Source organism: Engystomops pustulosus, chromosome 2, assembly GCF_040894005.1.
Source record: "Engystomops pustulosus chromosome 2, aEngPut4.maternal, whole genome shotgun sequence".
Classification (NCBI taxonomy): domain Eukaryota; kingdom Metazoa; phylum Chordata; class Amphibia; order Anura; family Leptodactylidae; genus Engystomops; species Engystomops pustulosus.
In genome coordinates this window covers 178,305,712-178,325,446 of record NC_092412.1, presented here as the reverse complement: position 1 = coordinate 178,325,446, position 19,735 = coordinate 178,305,712, and the positions used below count along the sequence as shown (strand labels likewise).

At 39.3% G+C, this 19,735-nt stretch overlaps 1 protein-coding gene across 2 annotated transcripts in view; it reads left to right on the top strand.

The window, feature by feature from the left end:
- The window catches only part of LOC140118943 (uncharacterized), a 78,706-nt gene that overhangs the window by 47,135 nt on the left and 11,836 nt on the right, over positions 1–19,735 (top strand). For both annotated transcript variants that reach the window (XM_072137418.1, XM_072137417.1), the window contains exons 4-10: positions 8,591–8,719; positions 15,362–15,436; positions 16,796–16,934; positions 17,077–17,200; positions 17,767–17,842; positions 18,632–18,744; positions 19,535–19,613. In XM_072137418.1, coding sequence (XP_071993519.1) covers positions 8,591–8,719; positions 15,362–15,436; positions 16,796–16,934; positions 17,077–17,200; positions 17,767–17,842; positions 18,632–18,744; positions 19,535–19,613 — 735 coding nt within the window. The remainder of the gene's footprint in view (positions 1–8,590; positions 8,720–15,361; positions 15,437–16,795; positions 16,935–17,076; positions 17,201–17,766; positions 17,843–18,631; positions 18,745–19,534; positions 19,614–19,735) is intronic.

Sequence of the window (19,735 nt, the reverse complement as noted above, 5' to 3'; positions counted from 1 at the left end):
TGAGCATTTCTTGTGTCATACCAATCATTGAGTTAAGCATGGATACCTTCTCTGTTCTTCCCTCTATAACTGGACACAGACTAGAATTGAGGGCCTAATACACATTTTATCCTTTGCTTTGTGTATATATTCTTTTGTGTACAGTAGGTGAGTATCTAGGATTGATGTCTTAGCAGTTACATTTTATGGAGGTTTAGGTTTGCAATATAGTAAAAATTAAGTAAAAAAGTTCCTCCACTTGCATATTACTAGATGTCTGCCATAGTTAATGAAATGTATCATTCTTTTTGTGATTCTAGCAGTTATAGCTTTGAGCAATTCTAACTAGATTATTATGCAGGCAGCACTGTGCCCTAATCTGTGTACCATATGGAGCAGAAGATTGCCTCTTATTTTCCTTCTTAGAACCATAGATGAGCATAAAACCGAACATAAAAGCATTCATGTGATAATGATAAAGTGGTACTGCTCCAGCTCTTCATACTATGGGCCAGTAATATATGATTACATTTTAACTATTGATTAAATTTAGTTCTCAAGTTTTCTGTGAATTTTGTATTAAAACGTTTGGGCCTAGGGCCATAGGGCCTCTTTATAATACAGTACTGGTGTTTCTCAGTCCAGTTTATTTGCAACTCATGGAGAATCTCATTGCTCATTTTATTTTTTTGTAGTACTATACATATACAGTAACTTGTTATGTCTATTTGGATGAATTGAAAATTAGCATGGAAGTAAGGGAAACTACTCATGATGTTGGTGAAAAATAGGCCACCGAGTGAAGATAATTTGTTGATAAGGTCAATCTAGGTTTACAGGTCCTAAAGGTCTGTTGCATAACCCCTACTTGTATAACTAGGATTTCAGCTTTAACATTTGATGCGCTGAAATGGCTCACCGTAAGTTACCCTTAATGCCTAAAGTTAACCTTTTCATACTGGTTTCTATGTAAATGTTACTGTAGACCTGGAAGCTTATGAACTATGAATTATAAGTTAAGATAATGCTTGGATCCTTCTTTTTGTCAGAGGATCCCATAAAATGTCTACTTCCAACCATATAAATACTGTGCTAATGCCTGAATAGCTTGGAGTTTACGATGGTATTTTTAGTAGAGAATCAGAATTCATCAAGTCTGGCATTAGATTTGTGTTTTTCATTAAAGGGGTATTCCCATGAAGACAAGATTCTTAAATGTACACAGGATAACAAAATAACAGATTCTCTAATTAAATATTAACCCCCATAGTGACGCGGCCTGAAAAGGCTTTAGTTACCGGGGATTTTTAGCTAATTGTCTTAAGCACCGATTTAAGGGCCATAACTTTTTTTTTTGCATGCTACCTTAAAATTCTTTGCTGTGTTTTTTTGGGACACATAGAGCTAGTTAAAACATAATAAAAGTGTAAACTTTTTATTTTTATTGTCTAATTAGCCCCAGCAGTTCTGGTTAAACCTTAAGACCCGGCTGTCATGCATCTGTGCAATGCGATTCTGTGAGGAGCAGAGAAGGGAGAAGCGGTGATAAACCACATCTCCCTAGAGTCTCTGGATGTCTCTGACACCCAGAAATCCGATCCTGCTCCCATGGCTAGCGAGGGAGCAGTAGGAAACTGCAAAGACAGCTAAAGACGCTGCTACAGACTCAGGCCCCAGATGATTTAAGAAAAATACAGCATTTTACAGATATAATTCCAACATGTCTCTATCATTCTTGGTGTATATAATTTTGGTTGCCCCTGGATGCGACCATTAATCTTCTGACTTTAGGGTTGGCAAACATATTGTTTTTCTGTCTGATGCTGCACTGGGATACCTCTAGCCCCCAGCCTTGCATTCCAGGACGAACTCACACACACACACTGAATTCCTGCGGAGAATAAAGCTACAGGCACATAAGATCAATATCCAGGGGAGAGGGATGGAGGTATATAGTAAAACTGACAGTATTATGTAGAGTACAGATGACTCAACATGTCACACATACCTAGCAAGTATATAGTAAAGAGAAAAAGGTAGGATGTGTATAAGGACAACTTCACAATATAAAGTGAAATGTATCAATTTATTTATGAAAAACACTAAACACTGACATTTAAAAACATTTAAAATGAGCACTACAAGGGTAAAGTGCTATCCACAGTGCATGACAATAACATGTCCTGTCCTCCCCCTTCTAAAGATAATGGTGTATCTCAGCTTGGTGTTGGTATGAGAAATAGTGTAATCAATAATAGACTGTGCATTGGTTGCCAATACGGTCAGGGTATAGACAGTAGCCCACAATCAATGTAAAAAATGACACTATAAATAACACAGTCAATGCAATAGAGTCTAGTAATGAATAAAGAAAGGTTGATATCACCAAGTTGTGTGATGGGGGAGATCACGCGCCCCACGCGTTCCGCCTACGTTGTAGGCGTTCCGCCTACGTTGTGGCTTCCTCAGGGGTCCTGAGGAAGCCACAACGTAGGCGGAACGCGTGGGGCGCGTGATCTCCCCCATCACACAACTTGGTGATATCAACCTTTCTTTATTCATTACTAGACTCTATTGCATTGACTGTGTTATTTATAGTGTCATTTTTTACATTGATTGTGGGCTACTGTCTATACCCTGACCGTATTGGCAACCAATGCACAGTCTATTATTGATTACACTATTTCTCATACCAACACCAAGCTGAGATACACCATTATCTTTAGAAGGGGGAGGACAGGACATGTTATTGTCATGCACTGTGGATAGCACTTTACCCCTTGTAGTGCTCATTTTAAATGTTTTTAAATGTCAGTGTTTAGTGTTTTTCATAAATAAATTGATACATTTCACTTTATATTGTGAAGTTGTCCTTATACACATCCTACCTTTTTCTCTTTACTAAAAACTGACAGTATGTAATGGCTGTGATAGGGTGGAGAATGCCGTGTGTAATATGCATGTGATAGATCTCATCATCTTTCATCTCTGATCATCTCTGATCATCTCTGATCTCATCTCTAGTATACTAGTGGAATGTTCAGAAGCTAACTGAAAGAGCATATAAACCTGTACCCGGATAATCTAACCACATTGTCAGCACACAGCACAGAGGGATCATGAAGTGTCTGCTTAGAGAATCCCCACCCAAACTCTGGAATCTTACAGTGACCAGCCTAGGTAGTGATAGGAGCTAAAACAACAATACAACTGAATAAAATAATAAAGTAAGGGGTTAAATATGATCTTTATTGTGTAAACATCAATTAGGGATTGAAACTTTAGAATTTTCATTTATGGCCAAACCGCTTTAATTTGTTGGGAAAAGGGAGGTCATGTCACCTTCCACAAAGCCTACCCAGTCCATGCCCGCAGCTTATTGACAATTTTCTTCCTATTAATGTGCAGAGAGACATAGCTGGGTGGTAGCAGCCTGATGATCATGAATCCATAGAACTTCTGCTATGTTGTGTAGTGCTACGCCCTCACTTGCCACCCATACATTTTCTTTTATGGTCCAACTACTACTTTTATGCCAAAACTTTAAAGCATTTCAGCCTAATTTGCATATTTCTAAAGTAAAGATTTGGAATGGAAGTTGCAGCATAAAAATAAAAACAAAGGCATGAGTTGCATATGTTGTAGAACAGCAAAAACCAATGCACAAATTCCCTTTTACTTTTATTCACTTTTGATTCTCATAATGCTGATTATACTATATTACCTAAACTACAATTCTTTTGAAGACCATTTGCTAGCATATTACACCACAGTAAAGATTTGCAGAATTTCAAGTACATCCATTTTTACATTGCAGAAAAGTATTTAATGCAGGGCGTGAAGGGTTGGTCCAAGGAGTGCATGACTCAGATACTGGAAGAATATAGTAAAAGAAAATACTCATGTACCACACACTCTAGCCCTGCACGGTGGCTTTGGTTTATTGCTTTAAATTATTATTAAATTTGACAGCATCGCTCTCATTTTGTGGTTTGTGGAATTGTTACAAATGGTTTTTTGAGGTGAGAAACTTAAACTACTGTGGATGTGGAGTGTTTATATGTCTATTATAAAACTAACCTTATGTAATGCTGAATATTCTGTATTCTGAAGAGGTAGTAGCAAGGCTTGGGATTGCATTGCTACTCAATAGTGGATAGAATTGTTTCTGCCTCATTTAATCTTCTTCTTACATTGTGATCATGTTTTGCTCTTGCATTAGATTGATTTTTTTATCGCTTCCAGCTATTTCAATTACCTCTTTCCATAGGGAAATCACTCTTGTGTTACAAAGTACTGTTTTCTACCAGGGCAGATACAGAGCACTTACAGGCAATGCAGAAGAAGGCTTGTTAAGAATGTACTTAGCGTCTAGAGAAGTGTAGTCTGATACTGCTCTTCAGGTACAGAAATCCATTCTTAATGTTTTAGCTAGTGTATATCTTGTATCCAGTATTGTTGTCACCTTTTATATAAGAAATGGGAATTAAATCCAGACTGTAATCATGTTCATTACTATAGAATGTTTACATTCAACCAGCAGATTCACACTATGGGTAGGATTCATAAAGACAGGTGTTTATAACTGCAGTCTTAAAATTCTGCTTGTGGTCCGGAAACAATATACACTAAGACGCTCCGGCCTCTTAATGAATATGGGTGCAAAATCCACCAATTCTAATCTTTAGACCAGATCTGAACTGGCACAGTTTCTTGCTATAGTCACCGGGAGAGGGAGATTTGTTGGGTTCGTTATTATGAATCTCCCCCTATATGTACAAATACAGCAGGACCTTCTTGCTGAATTGCAGATAAGCAGTTTCTGTATTGTATTCAATTGTTAGTGGTACTATTGAAAGAATCATTTAAGAGTCTGTGAAGTGGTAGGCCATGCAAAGTTACAGGCTCTGTGCCACAATATAACATCACAGTGCAAATCACTGCTAAAATTAGACGCAGACCACTAGTGCCAAAAATAATGAATACCGCCATAGTGTTGGTTCACTTACTAGTGTGCTTAGGGCATGAAGGTTACAAAGGCTCTGCTACTGTAGAAGCTAACATCAGCTTCAAGGCATGTTTTTTTTTATTTCAGAGCTATTGCATGCAAGTCTTAGATTACCATACACAATTATACATATTCTCATTTACTAAGGGTCGCGCTGCGCACTTTTGTCGGACTGTGCAGCTTTTTGGGGTTAAAAAGGCTTGCACAGGTATTAAATAAGTATCTGACCTGGGATTGTGTCGTACATGACCCTTTTGTGGCGCAGCTGTGCTGGCTTCCATGCGACACAAATTAGTGGGCGTGCTGTTGAACGGTCTTGACTGATTCGGACCGGTTAAGGAATGGCCGTTTTCTGTGTGCTCCAAAGTTTTGGGGGAAGCAACTCTGGAAGCAATGTCACAATTGTGCCATCTTCTAATGAAAAGTTATGGGGTTTTAATAAAACCCCAGACCCAGAGAGTACCTCTCTGATTGGAGGGGGATATGAAAACTCCCCCTCACACTGACATCACAGCCAGGGGTGGGGGTCAAAAATCCCCTGGGTTCAAATTATCGAAACGGCCACACAGCCGGTGTTCAGTTTGAGGACTCTATACATTAGAAGACTGGATCGCTCTCCATGCCCTGTCCTTGGGCCAAGGAACTTCTACCTATTTCCATAGCAAGAGTTATTTTGTTTCTGTTTTCCCTAACTGTTTGTAAATATGGTATGTGTATTGTTTTTAACTTTTTTATTTTTATATTATTTGTGTATAATATTTTTTATGTATATTAAAGTATTAACTTCAATAAGCCTCTGCTTGTAGCGTTAAAGGATCTAAGTTTTCAAAAAGATTACGTTACCAGGTCATTTTAATATAGTATAAGTAGTGAGTGCATGTTCTGGGTAAATCATCAGTGTGCATCGACTGTGTGGTTGAGGTGCCTACGGCCTTCTTTGCGTAAGTAACTTGTGGGTGGTGGCATTTTAGGCTGTGTGCCGAGATTGTGTGAAGTAAATTTAGCGTAAGGATACCATTTGTGGAAGTGGATGGAGCTTAAAGGTGTCGGTGTATAGGGTTCATGACTGTCCATTTACAAATTTGTGGGAAATACAGAAGTGCTTACTAGCTTCATTATCAGTTTATCACAAACAGTCAAAAGAACAAATAGAAGAATTTCTGGCAAATATTGATCTCCCTAGACTATCTGCTGAACAGATTTAACAGAAAAATGTAACAGTAAACAACAGAAAAACATATTAACCCCTTACCGACGTGCGTCGTAATAGTACGGCACGCACCGGGTCCCGGGCCATAGCCCTCTCCATAGCCGGTAAGTCTTTGCTGCATATTGCTAGCATGTTGTTAGCACCGACCACGGTACAACGCTGCCAGTGGCTTCAAAAAGATGGCGGCGCATGGGTGCCATCTTGCCAAGAATCGTTGCCCCCCGTGACATCATCAAGGAGTGGCGATCGGTCGCCATGACAGCCTCGTTTCTTCGGAAGACCCGAAGCTGACTCGTGTTAACCCTATCATTACAATGTGCTATCAGCAAATTGTAATGAGTGAGGAGGAAAATCCCCATTTAACCCTATATGTTAGGATCGATCAAACAACCTAGGGTTAAAGTACCCTAGGGAGTCTGAAAAATACTAAAAATTTAAATAAAAAAAGTTCTAAAAAAAATTAGATATAAATATTAATAAACAGTAAAAAATCATAAACACATTAGGTATTGTCACAATCTCGGGGTAAAAACAGTGGACTCCCTGGACCACCGCGGGAGATAACAACCTTAGCCGCACCCGGGAGCGGAGTCTAAGCAATCTCCTGGTCTTCGCCAGAGCCCGCCGCAAAGCGGGATGGTCTTGCTGCAGCGGGAGTCACCAGGTCGCTCCGCGGGTGAGACTAGGTAGGGACATCAGGACCTCGGATGGCTGGCAGGACCTTGGATGACTGCTGGATTACCGGAGCGCCACAGGATACCAGGACCGCCACAGGATACCAGGACCGCCACAGGATACCAGGACCGCCACAGGATACCAGGACCGCTACAGGATAACAGCAACACAGGAACAGCACGAAACACCATGGAACACGGGAACACCACAGAACACAGGAACACGGGAATCACAGAATCCACAGAGGCGTCTGGAAACGCTCGGGAACACGGAGGGCTTTCTCTTCAGTAACAGGACATGAAGATCCAGCAGGGGATGCTGGGAGTAGCCAGGCTATATAGCAGAGCCAGGTATGCCAGCACCAATAAGGAGGACGCTGGCCCTTTAAATTTTCTAACAATGTTTGTGTAGACATACCCCAGTGATTAATGTAATTGTACATATCTGAGAAAATTGACAGAATATTTACTTGAATAGACATGTCAGGAGTGGTGATCAGATAGATTTTATAGGTGTATTTTCCTAACTACAAAATCATTACATATATTGTAAGCAATAGACACTGTTTATCTTTTCTAATCTTCCAACTGATGTTCCTGAAGCCATAAACTGATGGTTCAGGTATAAACAACTGGTATAACCTCTTGTGACAATGGACTAAGCAATCTACTTACAGGTACAATCGGTAAGAATGAACGAGATGTTCCTGATTATAATAGTAAGACACATATTGCTGTGCCCCCATCTGAAATCATCAGAAGTTAAGACATTGAGGGACTTAGTAAGGATTACAGGATGCTAATCAGGGAGAGAAGTACTTGATACTTGAATAAAGTAACCAAGATTAACCAGTAGGAGAAGGCTTAACAGTTTACATAATACCATAGTGTACTGTATATTATGCAATGACTTAAGTGACATTTATTGTCACATCCAGTATATTTGGAACAAATATTAGGTATTGATTTCTAGGTTATAGTCTATGTCCCTATTAACCCTAAGATGAAGTGTATGTCACCTTGAGTATCATTATATGGCTTTATATGTGCTTACATGTCCATTAGGAGCATCTGTCAAAGATTTAATTGACATGTTAGCAGAGCCCAATGGATCCTAACTCCAGTGTATTATGAAGCATAATAATTTCATAAAGCTCACACTGCCAACAAAGCCAGGACTTTCAGCAACTGCAGGCTGCCAAGCACATACAAATCTGTATATTTTGTTTAAAAAACAACTATTCACCATAGGGCTGGCTTCTCTAACCCCCCCCCCCCCCCACCCCTCCTAGCTGCCAATGCCAAAGTAAACTATTATCCAATAACAGTAGTATAACATTGTGACCATTCAAATGATACATTGTCACATTACATACAGGAATGAGTCAGGTTACGTAAAGCCTCAGTGAAATACTGTATCAATCCCCAATGTATTGTTTAAAGTAGGGGGTCTATTCTTTGGGGAGAGACACTTTATGGGGCCCTAAGGCAACTTTATTCTATGTATCACGTCAAGTCACAGCACTGGTAGAAGCTTTTTCTTTGTGGTCTCTCCTCTTCCTTCTGACTAATTGGTTATAAAGGGAAGGTAGCTAGGTACCTCAACATGTAACGTTATGGGTTATAAAATGACACAGGTAAGATGAGCTGGAAATATTCTGATGTGAAATTAGTCTGTATACAAGGTCCTTAAATCAATCTTTGCTTTCTCTCCTGTAGTGGGGCGTTCTCCGAGGTGTTCCTAGTAAAACACAGGGCCTCTGGGCAGCATTATGCATTAAAGTGCATAAAGAAAGTTAACAGTTCAAGAGATCGCAGCTTGGAAAATGAAATTGCTGTGCTGAAAAAGTAAGACTATTATATGTGACATCATTGACTTTGTTTTTCCATTTATGTGTTTCATGCAATTGCTCTGGAATGTTTAGAATATTAATACCGTTTATATATTCTGCTTTAAGATTGTCTTACTAACATAAGTTAGAGGAGTTAACCATTTCTCATGTATTCACAGGATAGGCAGTTACTTTATAATTGTTGGGATTCACTAGTACTGTACTCCTGCAAAGCCCCAGAAAGTGAATAAAGTAGAACTGTGCATGCATGTCCACCACTCTATGTTACTGGGAGACTATTGGGAGAACCCCATTTCTATTATTCCTGGGGGGTGGCTGTGAATATAAATCATATTATTATTCCCCAATTATAGGATAAATACACAGCATTTATCAGCATGGCTGTGAACTAAAACTTATATTTTTATTAGATATACCTTAAAATATACAAAGGTCACAGGTTGTGAATTCTAAAAACAACAACAACAACAATCCGTACTATAGACGCCGACCTAGGCGACTATACTGATCACCACAACTCCCAACGGTTGTGGATCAAACAATGGGGATACCACGTACCTGCAAATCACGGTGCCATGCACCATACCATCCAAAAAATACCTTGCAAAGAGGAAATAAAAGATGGTTCTTACCACAACTGGTAATGGTCTGTAGTTGTGTCCAGTGGTCAGCTGTGCTGTTTCCAAAGTACGTGTATTGACGGGAGCATTAAGATGGTAAAGGACATACCTGTATATGTTAGAACCAAAAACGTCACGAACTGTAATAAGGCTACAACTGTCCCTGTCCCCAGGTGCGATTAGCTCCCGCCCTGACAAGGGCAGTCCCAATAACTTGCCCTAGTTTAGAAAAAAAAAACACCCTGCATTCCCCTTCCCTGACACGTTTCTTCCTGCTGTAGGTTCTTCAGAGGGATTGCGGTGGAATCAATAAAACATGGGGTCTCCAATGTAGAGGAGCATCCCTTGGGGTGTAGTAAATAGTCTGATAAACCCAAGTGTAGGGTCATCTACTGGGTCCCTGGTGTGGAGCCCCAGGCGTTGATCCCTATCTGATGGTGTAGGGATAACTGTCCCCATCAACTGACGGATAATATATACTCTCCTTAGTACATCCCCCTGTGGATCACTCACCAATCGGGGATCCTATCACACACATGTCCGTCTGTGGTGCCAGCTGCGTTCTGTAATTACCACACGAGCTGCCCTCACATGCCGGCGGAACTTCCGGTCACGTGATACTGTCATGTGATCACCAGTCACGTGATCCGGTCACATGACCGCTCGGGGTGTATCTAATGTGGTTGTCATGAGTGCATGACGCTGTCATCTGTGAGAGCATCAGCTCTCTACTGATGATCCTTACACAGTTTAAAATGGCTAGTAAAACTTAGCGACCAGATCGGCTGAGCAACAAGTGTCTGAATAAGTGAATTTTTTTTTTTTTCCATCCTTCTTTATTTAACCCCTTAAGGACGCAGCCATTTTGCAGCTTAAGGCTCAGCCCGATTTTTTGGATTCTGACTTGCTTCGCTTTATATGGTTATAACTTTTGAACACTGTTACTTATCAAAACGATTCTGAGATTGTTTTTTCCCCACATGTTGTACTTCATTTTAGTGGTAAATTTTGGCAGATAAGTTTTGCGTTTATTTACAAAAAAAAGAAAATATGATACATTTTTTGAAAAATTTGCCATTTTCGAAATTCTAAATCATTGCGTTTTCAGGCAGATAGATTTACCAGCTAAATAAGTTGCTGAATAACATTTCCCATTTGTCTACTTTACATTTTCATAATTTCTGAAATATCTGGATAATTTATTTTGACGTCACGCGGCTTACAAATAGAATATCGCTTTTCCGGATTTTCAGAATTGACTATTTTGGGGATAAATACAGTTTTGAATGAAATTTTACATATTTAGCATCAAAACCCCCTATATAATCTACCCATTTTCAAATCTGCACCCCTCAAGCTATCAGAAACAGCTTTTACGAAGATTGTTAACCCCTTGAGATCTTCATAGTAATTGAATCAAAATGGAGGTGAAATTTAGAATGGTCATATTGTTCCCTTATACGTTCATTTAGCCCTAAAATTTACACATTTCCAAAATATAAAAAGAGAAAACCCACCATACAATTTGTTCTGCAATTTCTCCTGAGTACAAAGACCCCCCACATGTGGCTGTGACTTGTTTTATGGGCGCACAGCGAGGTGCAGAAGGGAAGGAGGGCGCTGCAGCTGCCAGGATTTTAGTTTCCTCATTGGCCCCTTTTGAAGGCTATAAAATTTTCGCTTTTTCGTTATTGGGGCCATGTGATGCCATTTTTTTTGCGGGATGAGATGCTTTTTCCATTGTTACCATTTTGGGGTTGGTATCACCTATTGTTGAAAATTTAGGAAGTTTTTTTGAGGGCAGGAGTAGAAAAGCATCAATTCTGTACTGGATTTTTGACTTTTTTTTTTATGGTGTTCACCGTATAGACTAATAGTCATGTTATCTTTATTCTATGGGTTGATACGATTACGGGGATACCAGACATGAATATATTTTCTTACGTTTTACTAAATTTGTCAAACAAAACCCTAATGTGGGGAAAAATCTATAATTTTTGTATTGCCATCTTCCAAGTGGCATAACTTTGTTACGTTTTTGGCTACGGAGCTGGTTGATGGCTTGTTTTTTGCGGGACATGTTGTACTTTGCACCAGTATCATGTCTGAGTACATATGGTTTTTTGGTCGCATTTTATATCATTTTTTGTGGGATTGAAAAGGTAAAAATCATAATTTTTGGAGGGTTTATAACAGTTTTTTTTTACGGCGTTTATCGTGGGGGTTCAATAATGATTTACTTTTATTCTACGGGTTGTTACGGACGCGGTGATACTATATATGTGGGGTTTGTGTTATGATTTAGACTTTTTTTTTTGAGTTATATGTCTCTTTATATGTTTTGGGGGTTTGGGGCATTTTTAGTGATTTATGACTATTTTTTTATTGAATAACTTTTTTTTTTTTACTTTTTCACTTTTATACCATGGGACATGAAGAAGCAATCATCTGATTGCTTCTTCATGATAATATTCTGCAATACTGATGTATTGCAGAGTATTATCAGTGTCAGCCTATGCACTTGCATAGGCTGGCACTGTGCCAGTAAGATGACGTCACAGACGCCATCTTACTGGCAATTCTTGCTAGTAACTCTGGGGTCCAGATCGGACCCCAGAGTTACTATAGCAACGATCGGCGCCCCCCGAAAACGGTTCGGGGGGGCCGATCGTGGGGGAAAGACCCCCCAGATACTTGTTAGATGCCGCGGTCGCGCTGGGGTGCCGGCGCTGGGGTGCCGGCTATTAGTTACAGCCGGCACCCCGTGTTTCCCGATGCCGGTTCGGCTCTGATCCAGAGCCGAGCCGGCATAAGCGCCGTGGCGGATATATCCGCCACTGAGCGCTAAGTCACTGCGCTCCGTGGCGGATATATCCGCCGCGGAGCGTGAAGGGGTTAAAAAAATAAAATAAAATAAACAAAAAAAAAAAAGAGATTTATTCCTTTGTTTACTAATACAATTTACTAATACTATAGTTGGATCTTGTGGGGAACAATTTTTAGAGGAAACATGTAAATTGTAGTTGTTCATTTAGTCCCCTTGGTGTCACTGTCCTCAGTCTGTAGATCCACTTGGCCTCTACTTGCAGAATCCTCTTGTTCCAGTCCCCTCCTCTCTCAGGGTATGGTTTTATGTCAATACCCACAAACTGTATTTCTTTAGGGTCCCCCCCATGAATCTGATGCATATGTCTGGCTATTGGTGTGTCTCTGTCATGCCTTATGTCCCCTAGATGGTCACCAACTCTTCTCCTAAACTCCCTATAAGTTTTTCCAACGTACTCAAGTCCGCAGTTACACGTTGCCTTGTAAATCACACCCTTCGATCGGCAGTTGATGAAGCCACGTATATCAAAGGTTCTACCAATTACATTACTGTAAAAAGTTTTGGTGGTTTTGATGTAGGGGCAAGCGACACAGTTTCTCCCACACTTTTGGTGGTTTTGATGTAGGGGCAAGCGACACAGTTTCTCCCACACTTAAAACAACCTTTAGGACAACGATTAAGCCATGACCCCTCTGGTTTCGCAGGAGAGAAATGGCTATGGACAATCCTGTCTTTTATGGATCGTCCTTTCCTGAAGGTGATTAACGGTCTGGGGCCAACCATTCCCTTAATGTCCTCATCTAGCATTAGTATTGGCCAGTGTTGTTCAAGTATGGCTCTCGCCTCGTTTGCTCCATTGTCAAAGGTGGTAACTAGTCGGGACAATGTTGCAGACCCCTCATTGTTTTTGGTGGTGCTCACAAATAGTTCTGTTTGATTAAACCGTGAGGAGTGTCGGTAAGCGGAGCGGAGTACCCTGTCCGGGTATCCCCTTTCCCTGAACCGTTTCCTAAGGTCACCCACTTGCTTACTGTATTCCCTGTTGTCACTACAGTTTCTCCGCATGCGGAGATATTGGCCTTTGGGTATCCCTTTGCGAAGTGGGAGAGGATGATGGCTATCCCACCGCAGGAGGGAATTTGTCGCAGTTGGTTTGCGATAGATGGTTGTTGCAAGCGTGTTTATTTGTTTTTTTTTTTTTAAATAAAGAAGGATGGAAAAAATAAATAAATAAATAAAAAAAAAATATTCACTTATTCAGACACTTGTTGCTCAGCCGATCTGGTCGCTAAGTTTTACTAGCCATTTTAAACTGTGTAAGGATCATCAGTAGAGAGCTGATGCTCTCACAGATGACAGCGTCATGCACTCATGACAACCACATTAGATATACCCCGAGCGGTCATGTGACCGGATCACGTGACTGGTGATCACGTGACGGTATCACGTGACCGGAAGTTCCGCCGGCATGTGAGGGCAGCTCGTGTGGTAATTACAGAACGCAGCTGGCACCACAGACGGACATGTGTGTGATAGGATCCCCGATTGGTGAGTGATCCACAGGGGGATGTACTAAGGAGAGTATATATTATCCGTCAGTTGATGGGGACAGTTATCCCTACACCATCAGATAGGGATCAACGCCTGGGGCTCCACACCAGGGACCCAGTAGATGACCCTACACTTGGGTTTATCAGACTATTTACTACACCCCAAGGGATGCTCCTCTATATTGGAGACCCCATGTTTTATTGATTCCACCGCAGTCCCTCTGAAGAACCTACAGCAGGAAGAAACGTGTCAGGGAAGGGGAATGCAGGGTGTTTTTTTTTTTTTTTTTTCTAAACTAGGGCAAGTTATTGGGACTGCCCTTGTCAGGGCGGGAGCTAATCACACCTGGGGACAGGGACAGTTGTAGCCTTGTTACAGTTCGTGACGTTTTTGGTTCTAACATATACAGGTATGTCCTTTACCATCTTAATGCTCCCGTCAATACACGTACTTTGGAAACAGCACAGCTGACCACTGGACACAACTACAGACCATTACCAGTTGTGGTAAGAACCATCTTTTATTTCCTCTTTGCAAGGTATTTTTTGGATGGTATGGTGCATGGCACCGTGATTTGCAGGTACGTGGTATCCCCATTGTTTGATCCACAACCGTTGGGAGTTGTGGTGATCAGTATAGTCGCCTAGGTCGGCGTCTATAGTACGGATTGTTGTTGTTGTTGTTTTTAGAATTCACAACCTGTGACCTTTGTATATTTTAAGGTATATCTAATAAAAATATAAGTTTTAGTTCACAGCCATGCTGATAAATTTTGAATATTGAGTGAACCAGAGGAAAAAACGTCCTTGATTTTGGGCCATAATATTACATGCTTTGTGTTTTGTTAAATACACAGCAGTCATTTGTTTAAATACCACCCACTGTCACAGCAGCCAACCCACATCATTGCACTACATGTGCTCCAGTGATGTACCCAGACACCACCTGCGCAGGGAGCTACTGTACAACACAGCTATGCAACAGTATTACATGATGGAAATGCCAAAAAGTAAGATTTATCAATTCTTTTTATGGGTCTACAAAGATAGAAGTAAAAGATTGAACCTTATCATTGAGGTATTTTGAGACTGTTAAAAAGAATATTTCCGCCACTTCATTGTTCTGACGTAAACATAGAACTACTGCTAGTGCAATGCCATGCAAAGCCAGATTCATGACTTGTGACTTTTGCAAAAATTCCCATAAAAGGTTGCATAGTCACTCCTGTCCCCTGCTGGTGTATGTGCTGGGACTTTATATGCATTTAGAGCATAAGAACACTTATTAAAGGGCCAAAGCCACTTTAATGAATCTGATTGGAGCTCCAAAGATAGACATAGAGCTACCTAAGGAGCTTCCTTATGATAAATAATCCCAAATGTGTGTGTGTTCGTATACCGTAAGAAATCATTGACAGATCTATTAAATATTTACTGAATTAGTGACATTTCTATAAATTTTAAAACAATATATGCAGGTAAAGTCTTGCATTTTCTTGTGCACAAAGCTATGTGAGGTATTTTTTATATTGACTTAATTGTTTTACAGTCTTTTCAGAAAACATTTTGTATCCTATATAAAGTGTTTATTTTTATAACATCAATGTAACTGAACAAACATTTTGTTCTCTTCTCATCAGGATTAAACATGAAAACATTGTGACACTTGAAGACATCTATGAGAGCTCTTCACACTTCTACCTTGTTATGCAGCTGTAAGTAACCAGATTTGCTGAATACATTGGCTCCTTCTTGCCCAACATGATACTATCACCTGAATGCCTTTCCTCGTATAATTGTTGTTATGCAATACTTATCCAGGGACTTGTCAGATTACACCAACCTATAACAGAGAAACATAGATGCTGAGAGAAGCTCAGGAGGAGGCAGAGGGTGTATTAAAAGTTCTCTAAAATAGACTTTTATTGAAGTCCTCTGTTCCAGTTATTGAGACGGGAGAGCTGCAGTTCTCAATAAAGCTACCCGTCCTTGTCACTGATGCTGACACTGCTAGACCGGCTGAAGAGAATTGCTAAGGAAGGAGTGAGGAGGAAGTTTGTTTTCTCTTCACATAGCCAGCGTCACTCTCATACCCCTCCTTCCTTAAGGAGTGGTTAATGATGTAGAAGAGTTTTGTCACACACAACCACTGTCTCTCTCACCCCTTCCTCAGGAATTCTCTTCAGCCTCTCAGTCTCTCTCTCTCCCTCTATCTCTCACATTTCATACAGCCGATGCAAGGGAAAGTAAAGGAAGCTATTAATATATCAGTAGTTGAATATTCAGGGATGGCCCTTACTACTAGTTTCATACTAGCAGCATGGTGGTAGCAGTGAGACTTGTCAATCAAGAACAGGGAACCAGGGTAGTGCAGGAAGCGATGAAAATGCGGGACTCACTTACTGTGATTGGACTCACCGCGGGTGATTGGCATATAAGTATACAAACAGATTTTTTTAACATTGCAATCATAGAAAGGAACCATTTAGGGATAGGGGCAATGCTTTTTAATCATAGTTTTTAATAAAGTAGTTATCTTGGGTGGGTTAATGTGAATGTCAGGTTCTCTTTAAGCTCTTTAAGACATATCAGGATAGGAACGCTTTAAATGATAGTTTTCTAAATTTGGGTGATAATATTCAATTAGTGGTATAATTAGATAAATAGGACAGGTACAGAAATTTGCTGCAGAACATATGCTTAAGCACTTAAGTGGTGGGCATTCTAAGAAATGATATGTACAAATGACCATCATTCTTATGTTGGAAAGTCTGCATCATATGCCTCAAGATCTTCATCATCACAGAAATACTAACTACAGATTAAACCCTCACCTTGTGTTAAGTAGATCCTATTTAGTAGGCAATTCAGCCTACAAGATAACACAGCCGCATGTAATGTACAAAAAAAATGGATGTCACCAATATAAAACTTCATTGACATTGCTGTGACACATGTGCCATTTTAGGTGCAAAAAGAATTTTAAAAAGAACTGTTCTTCACCTCTTTTTAGAATGTAAAAAACCTTTGTTTTCTGTACAGTATAATATAATATCACCTATCTCCATCTATAGGGTCTCTGGAGGAGAACTGTTTGATCGTATATTAGAACGGGGAGTGTACACTGAGAAAGATGCCAGTAATGTAATCCGTCAGGTTCTCTCAGCTGTGAAATATCTTCATGAGAATGGCATTGTTCACAGGGACTTAAAGGTAAACCTTACACATTTAGACATTGCATTTACAATGTCAAGTATTTTGCTAATACTGTTTTGAGAAACTGATGCACTTGTATTTTGATCAAACACCTGCATACCACAAATTGTAACCCATACTATAACCTTGTATATTACAGCCAGAAAACCTTCTTTACCTCACCCCAGATGAAAATGCAAAGATTATGATTACAGACTTTGGTCTTTCTAAAATGGAGGAAAGTGGGATAATGTCTACTGCCTGTGGCACTCCAGGATATGTTGGTAGGTTTGATAATTACTATTACTATATTGTTATTAAAACTGCAGAAACATACATTTTGTGATATTCATCATGTATAATTAACAATCTGGGCCAAACTTGTAGTTATATGGTATTGAAATACAGCACTTAGCAAAGGATACGGGAAACTATGAATGAAATTTAGGGCAGCCCCTTAAATGATTAGAACTTGGTACATGTACATGGGACAGGAACATATCTTTGAAGTATTATGTAGTGAAGCCATCAGGGAAGTTTCTTATTGCCAAGCCCTTGTGTTATCATTGAGATTATAATAAGACAACCTGATAATATTTGAGGATGGTTTTAAAGTTGTCAGGTACAAGGTGAAGCACCTGAAATATTTACTGTGATAGTCCTATAGCTAGGTCATTTGTCTCATTAACATGTATATTTTCTAGTTAGATGTTCGGATTATATTATACAGTATTATCTTATTTGATTTTTTTTGAGGGGTTCATAAATAAATAGTGTTTAATATATTACATTAAATTACATGCAGTTCAAAGATAATGATTTTTTTGTGATTTCTTATTTTTTTTTTTAGCTCCAGAAGTCCTTGCTCAAAAGCCATACAGTAAAGCAGTGGATTGCTGGTCTATTGGAGTTATAACATATATTTTGTAAGTAACTGATTTAATATTTTTGATTAGATTTTCAGAGTTATTTTGGTATATTAAATCAAAATTACATAAATTCACTAATACCCCTCACCATCTTTCATCTCCCATACATTTTCTTTACAAAGTTTCACATAGCTTTGGTCAAAATATCATATTGCAAATTACATAACTAACAAAAAACACAGAAGTAAATGCCAAAACCAACAACAAAACAAACAAATGTTGCTGCATCTCAGTATGTTTTCTAATATTTCTAATAAAAGTAAAATAATGTTTACTTTTATATTTCTTTGTTGTATCTTGACCAACAACATTTTGTATTAATCACTAGAGCCAAATATAAATTTTGAAATGGAGCAGAAAAACTTGAAAATACATAAATAAATATGTGTGTTAAAACTGTTTAACAATATATAAGTTTTATATAAGACTTGGCATATGTGACAGAGAGTAAAAAGAAAAAAAATGGATGACACTCATTAAAAGACAGGTGTTCTTCTTTTTATTTCATCAATAGATATACATACATGCTCGCATATAGGAACAGGGTATTTGGTGGGAGGGAGGACGTAGCCCCAAACAAAGAGGCAATGTCCGTTTCGTATCCAATCATGGATACTACATGATTGGATTTAGAGCACCCGAATACCATTTGGACATTACACATTGTAGCAATTAACGGTGCATAGCTTCTGTATAAGATTGCATTGGAGTAATATCAAGGACAGTGGGAGTACCCTTGTCCTCTCTTTTTTTCATTATATAAGACTTGCTTTGATTCACTTTTAGGCTTTGTGGCTACCCTCCCTTCTATGAAGAAACTGAATCTAAACTCTTTGAAAAAATTAAAGATGGCTCCTATGAGTTTGAGTCACCATTTTGGGATGATATTTCTATATCTGGTAAGTGTTTTTATTACATCTGTGTGGGTTAGGAAGGGAAATATATCAACTTAAAGGACACCTACTATCAAATTTACTGATGGATTACTGCCCTAACTCACCTGCTCGTTATGTCTGCTAGGGGATGGAATCGTTTTTATTATATACTGGAACAGCTAAAATCTTCTGAAAATTAGATTATATAACTGTGAAAATGAGCTGGAACTCCGGCTTACATCACTCGAGTGCCTTTTGGCTCCTCTGCTGGCGGTTAATTCACGTACACCCCCAATCTGTTCATTGCAGCCTGGTCTTGCCTGTCGATGGCACAGACAGCCAGTGACATCACGATTAGTAGACTGCTTTTTTAGTTGTAGAGAGTCTTAAATGCCATGCATGCTCCGCAAAAAAATCTGGGAAAGTAATACACAAATATGTTTTTTTAGGATTGGAGAAGCACCTTTAAAATGGTAGCTCCTAGTAGATCAATGCTTTAATCCTTGTGATATGATTTTCGATAATAACTATTGCGCCAAAAAGAGTTAAACACCAAACATTAGACAGAGTAGATAATAAAAGACACATTAGGGGAGATTTATTATGCCTTCTCTGCCAGAAAACAGGTGGAGAAGGTTTCTAAACAGGTCCAACCTAATGGAGATTGCTTCCAGATCTACTAAGAGGCTGATATCTTAGCAGATATGGGTGGCAGAGTACAGACGGGGGTATTTTAATACTGGGGTTTAAAACATCTTGGCCTGAGTTTTTTGTTCTTGATGTCTTACCTATTATCTTTGACATTTTATTCCAGCAAAAGACTTCATAAACTGTCTGCTGGAAAAAGATCCCAAGAAACGTTACAACTGTGAAAGCGCCTTGAAACATCCATGGTGAGACGCTATTTCTAATGTCCTCTGATTTTACCAAGATGATTTGAATACAAGAACAGCTGGTAGAAGTGGCACTTCACATGCTGGTAGTTCACATCTATCCTTACTTCCATTATACACCC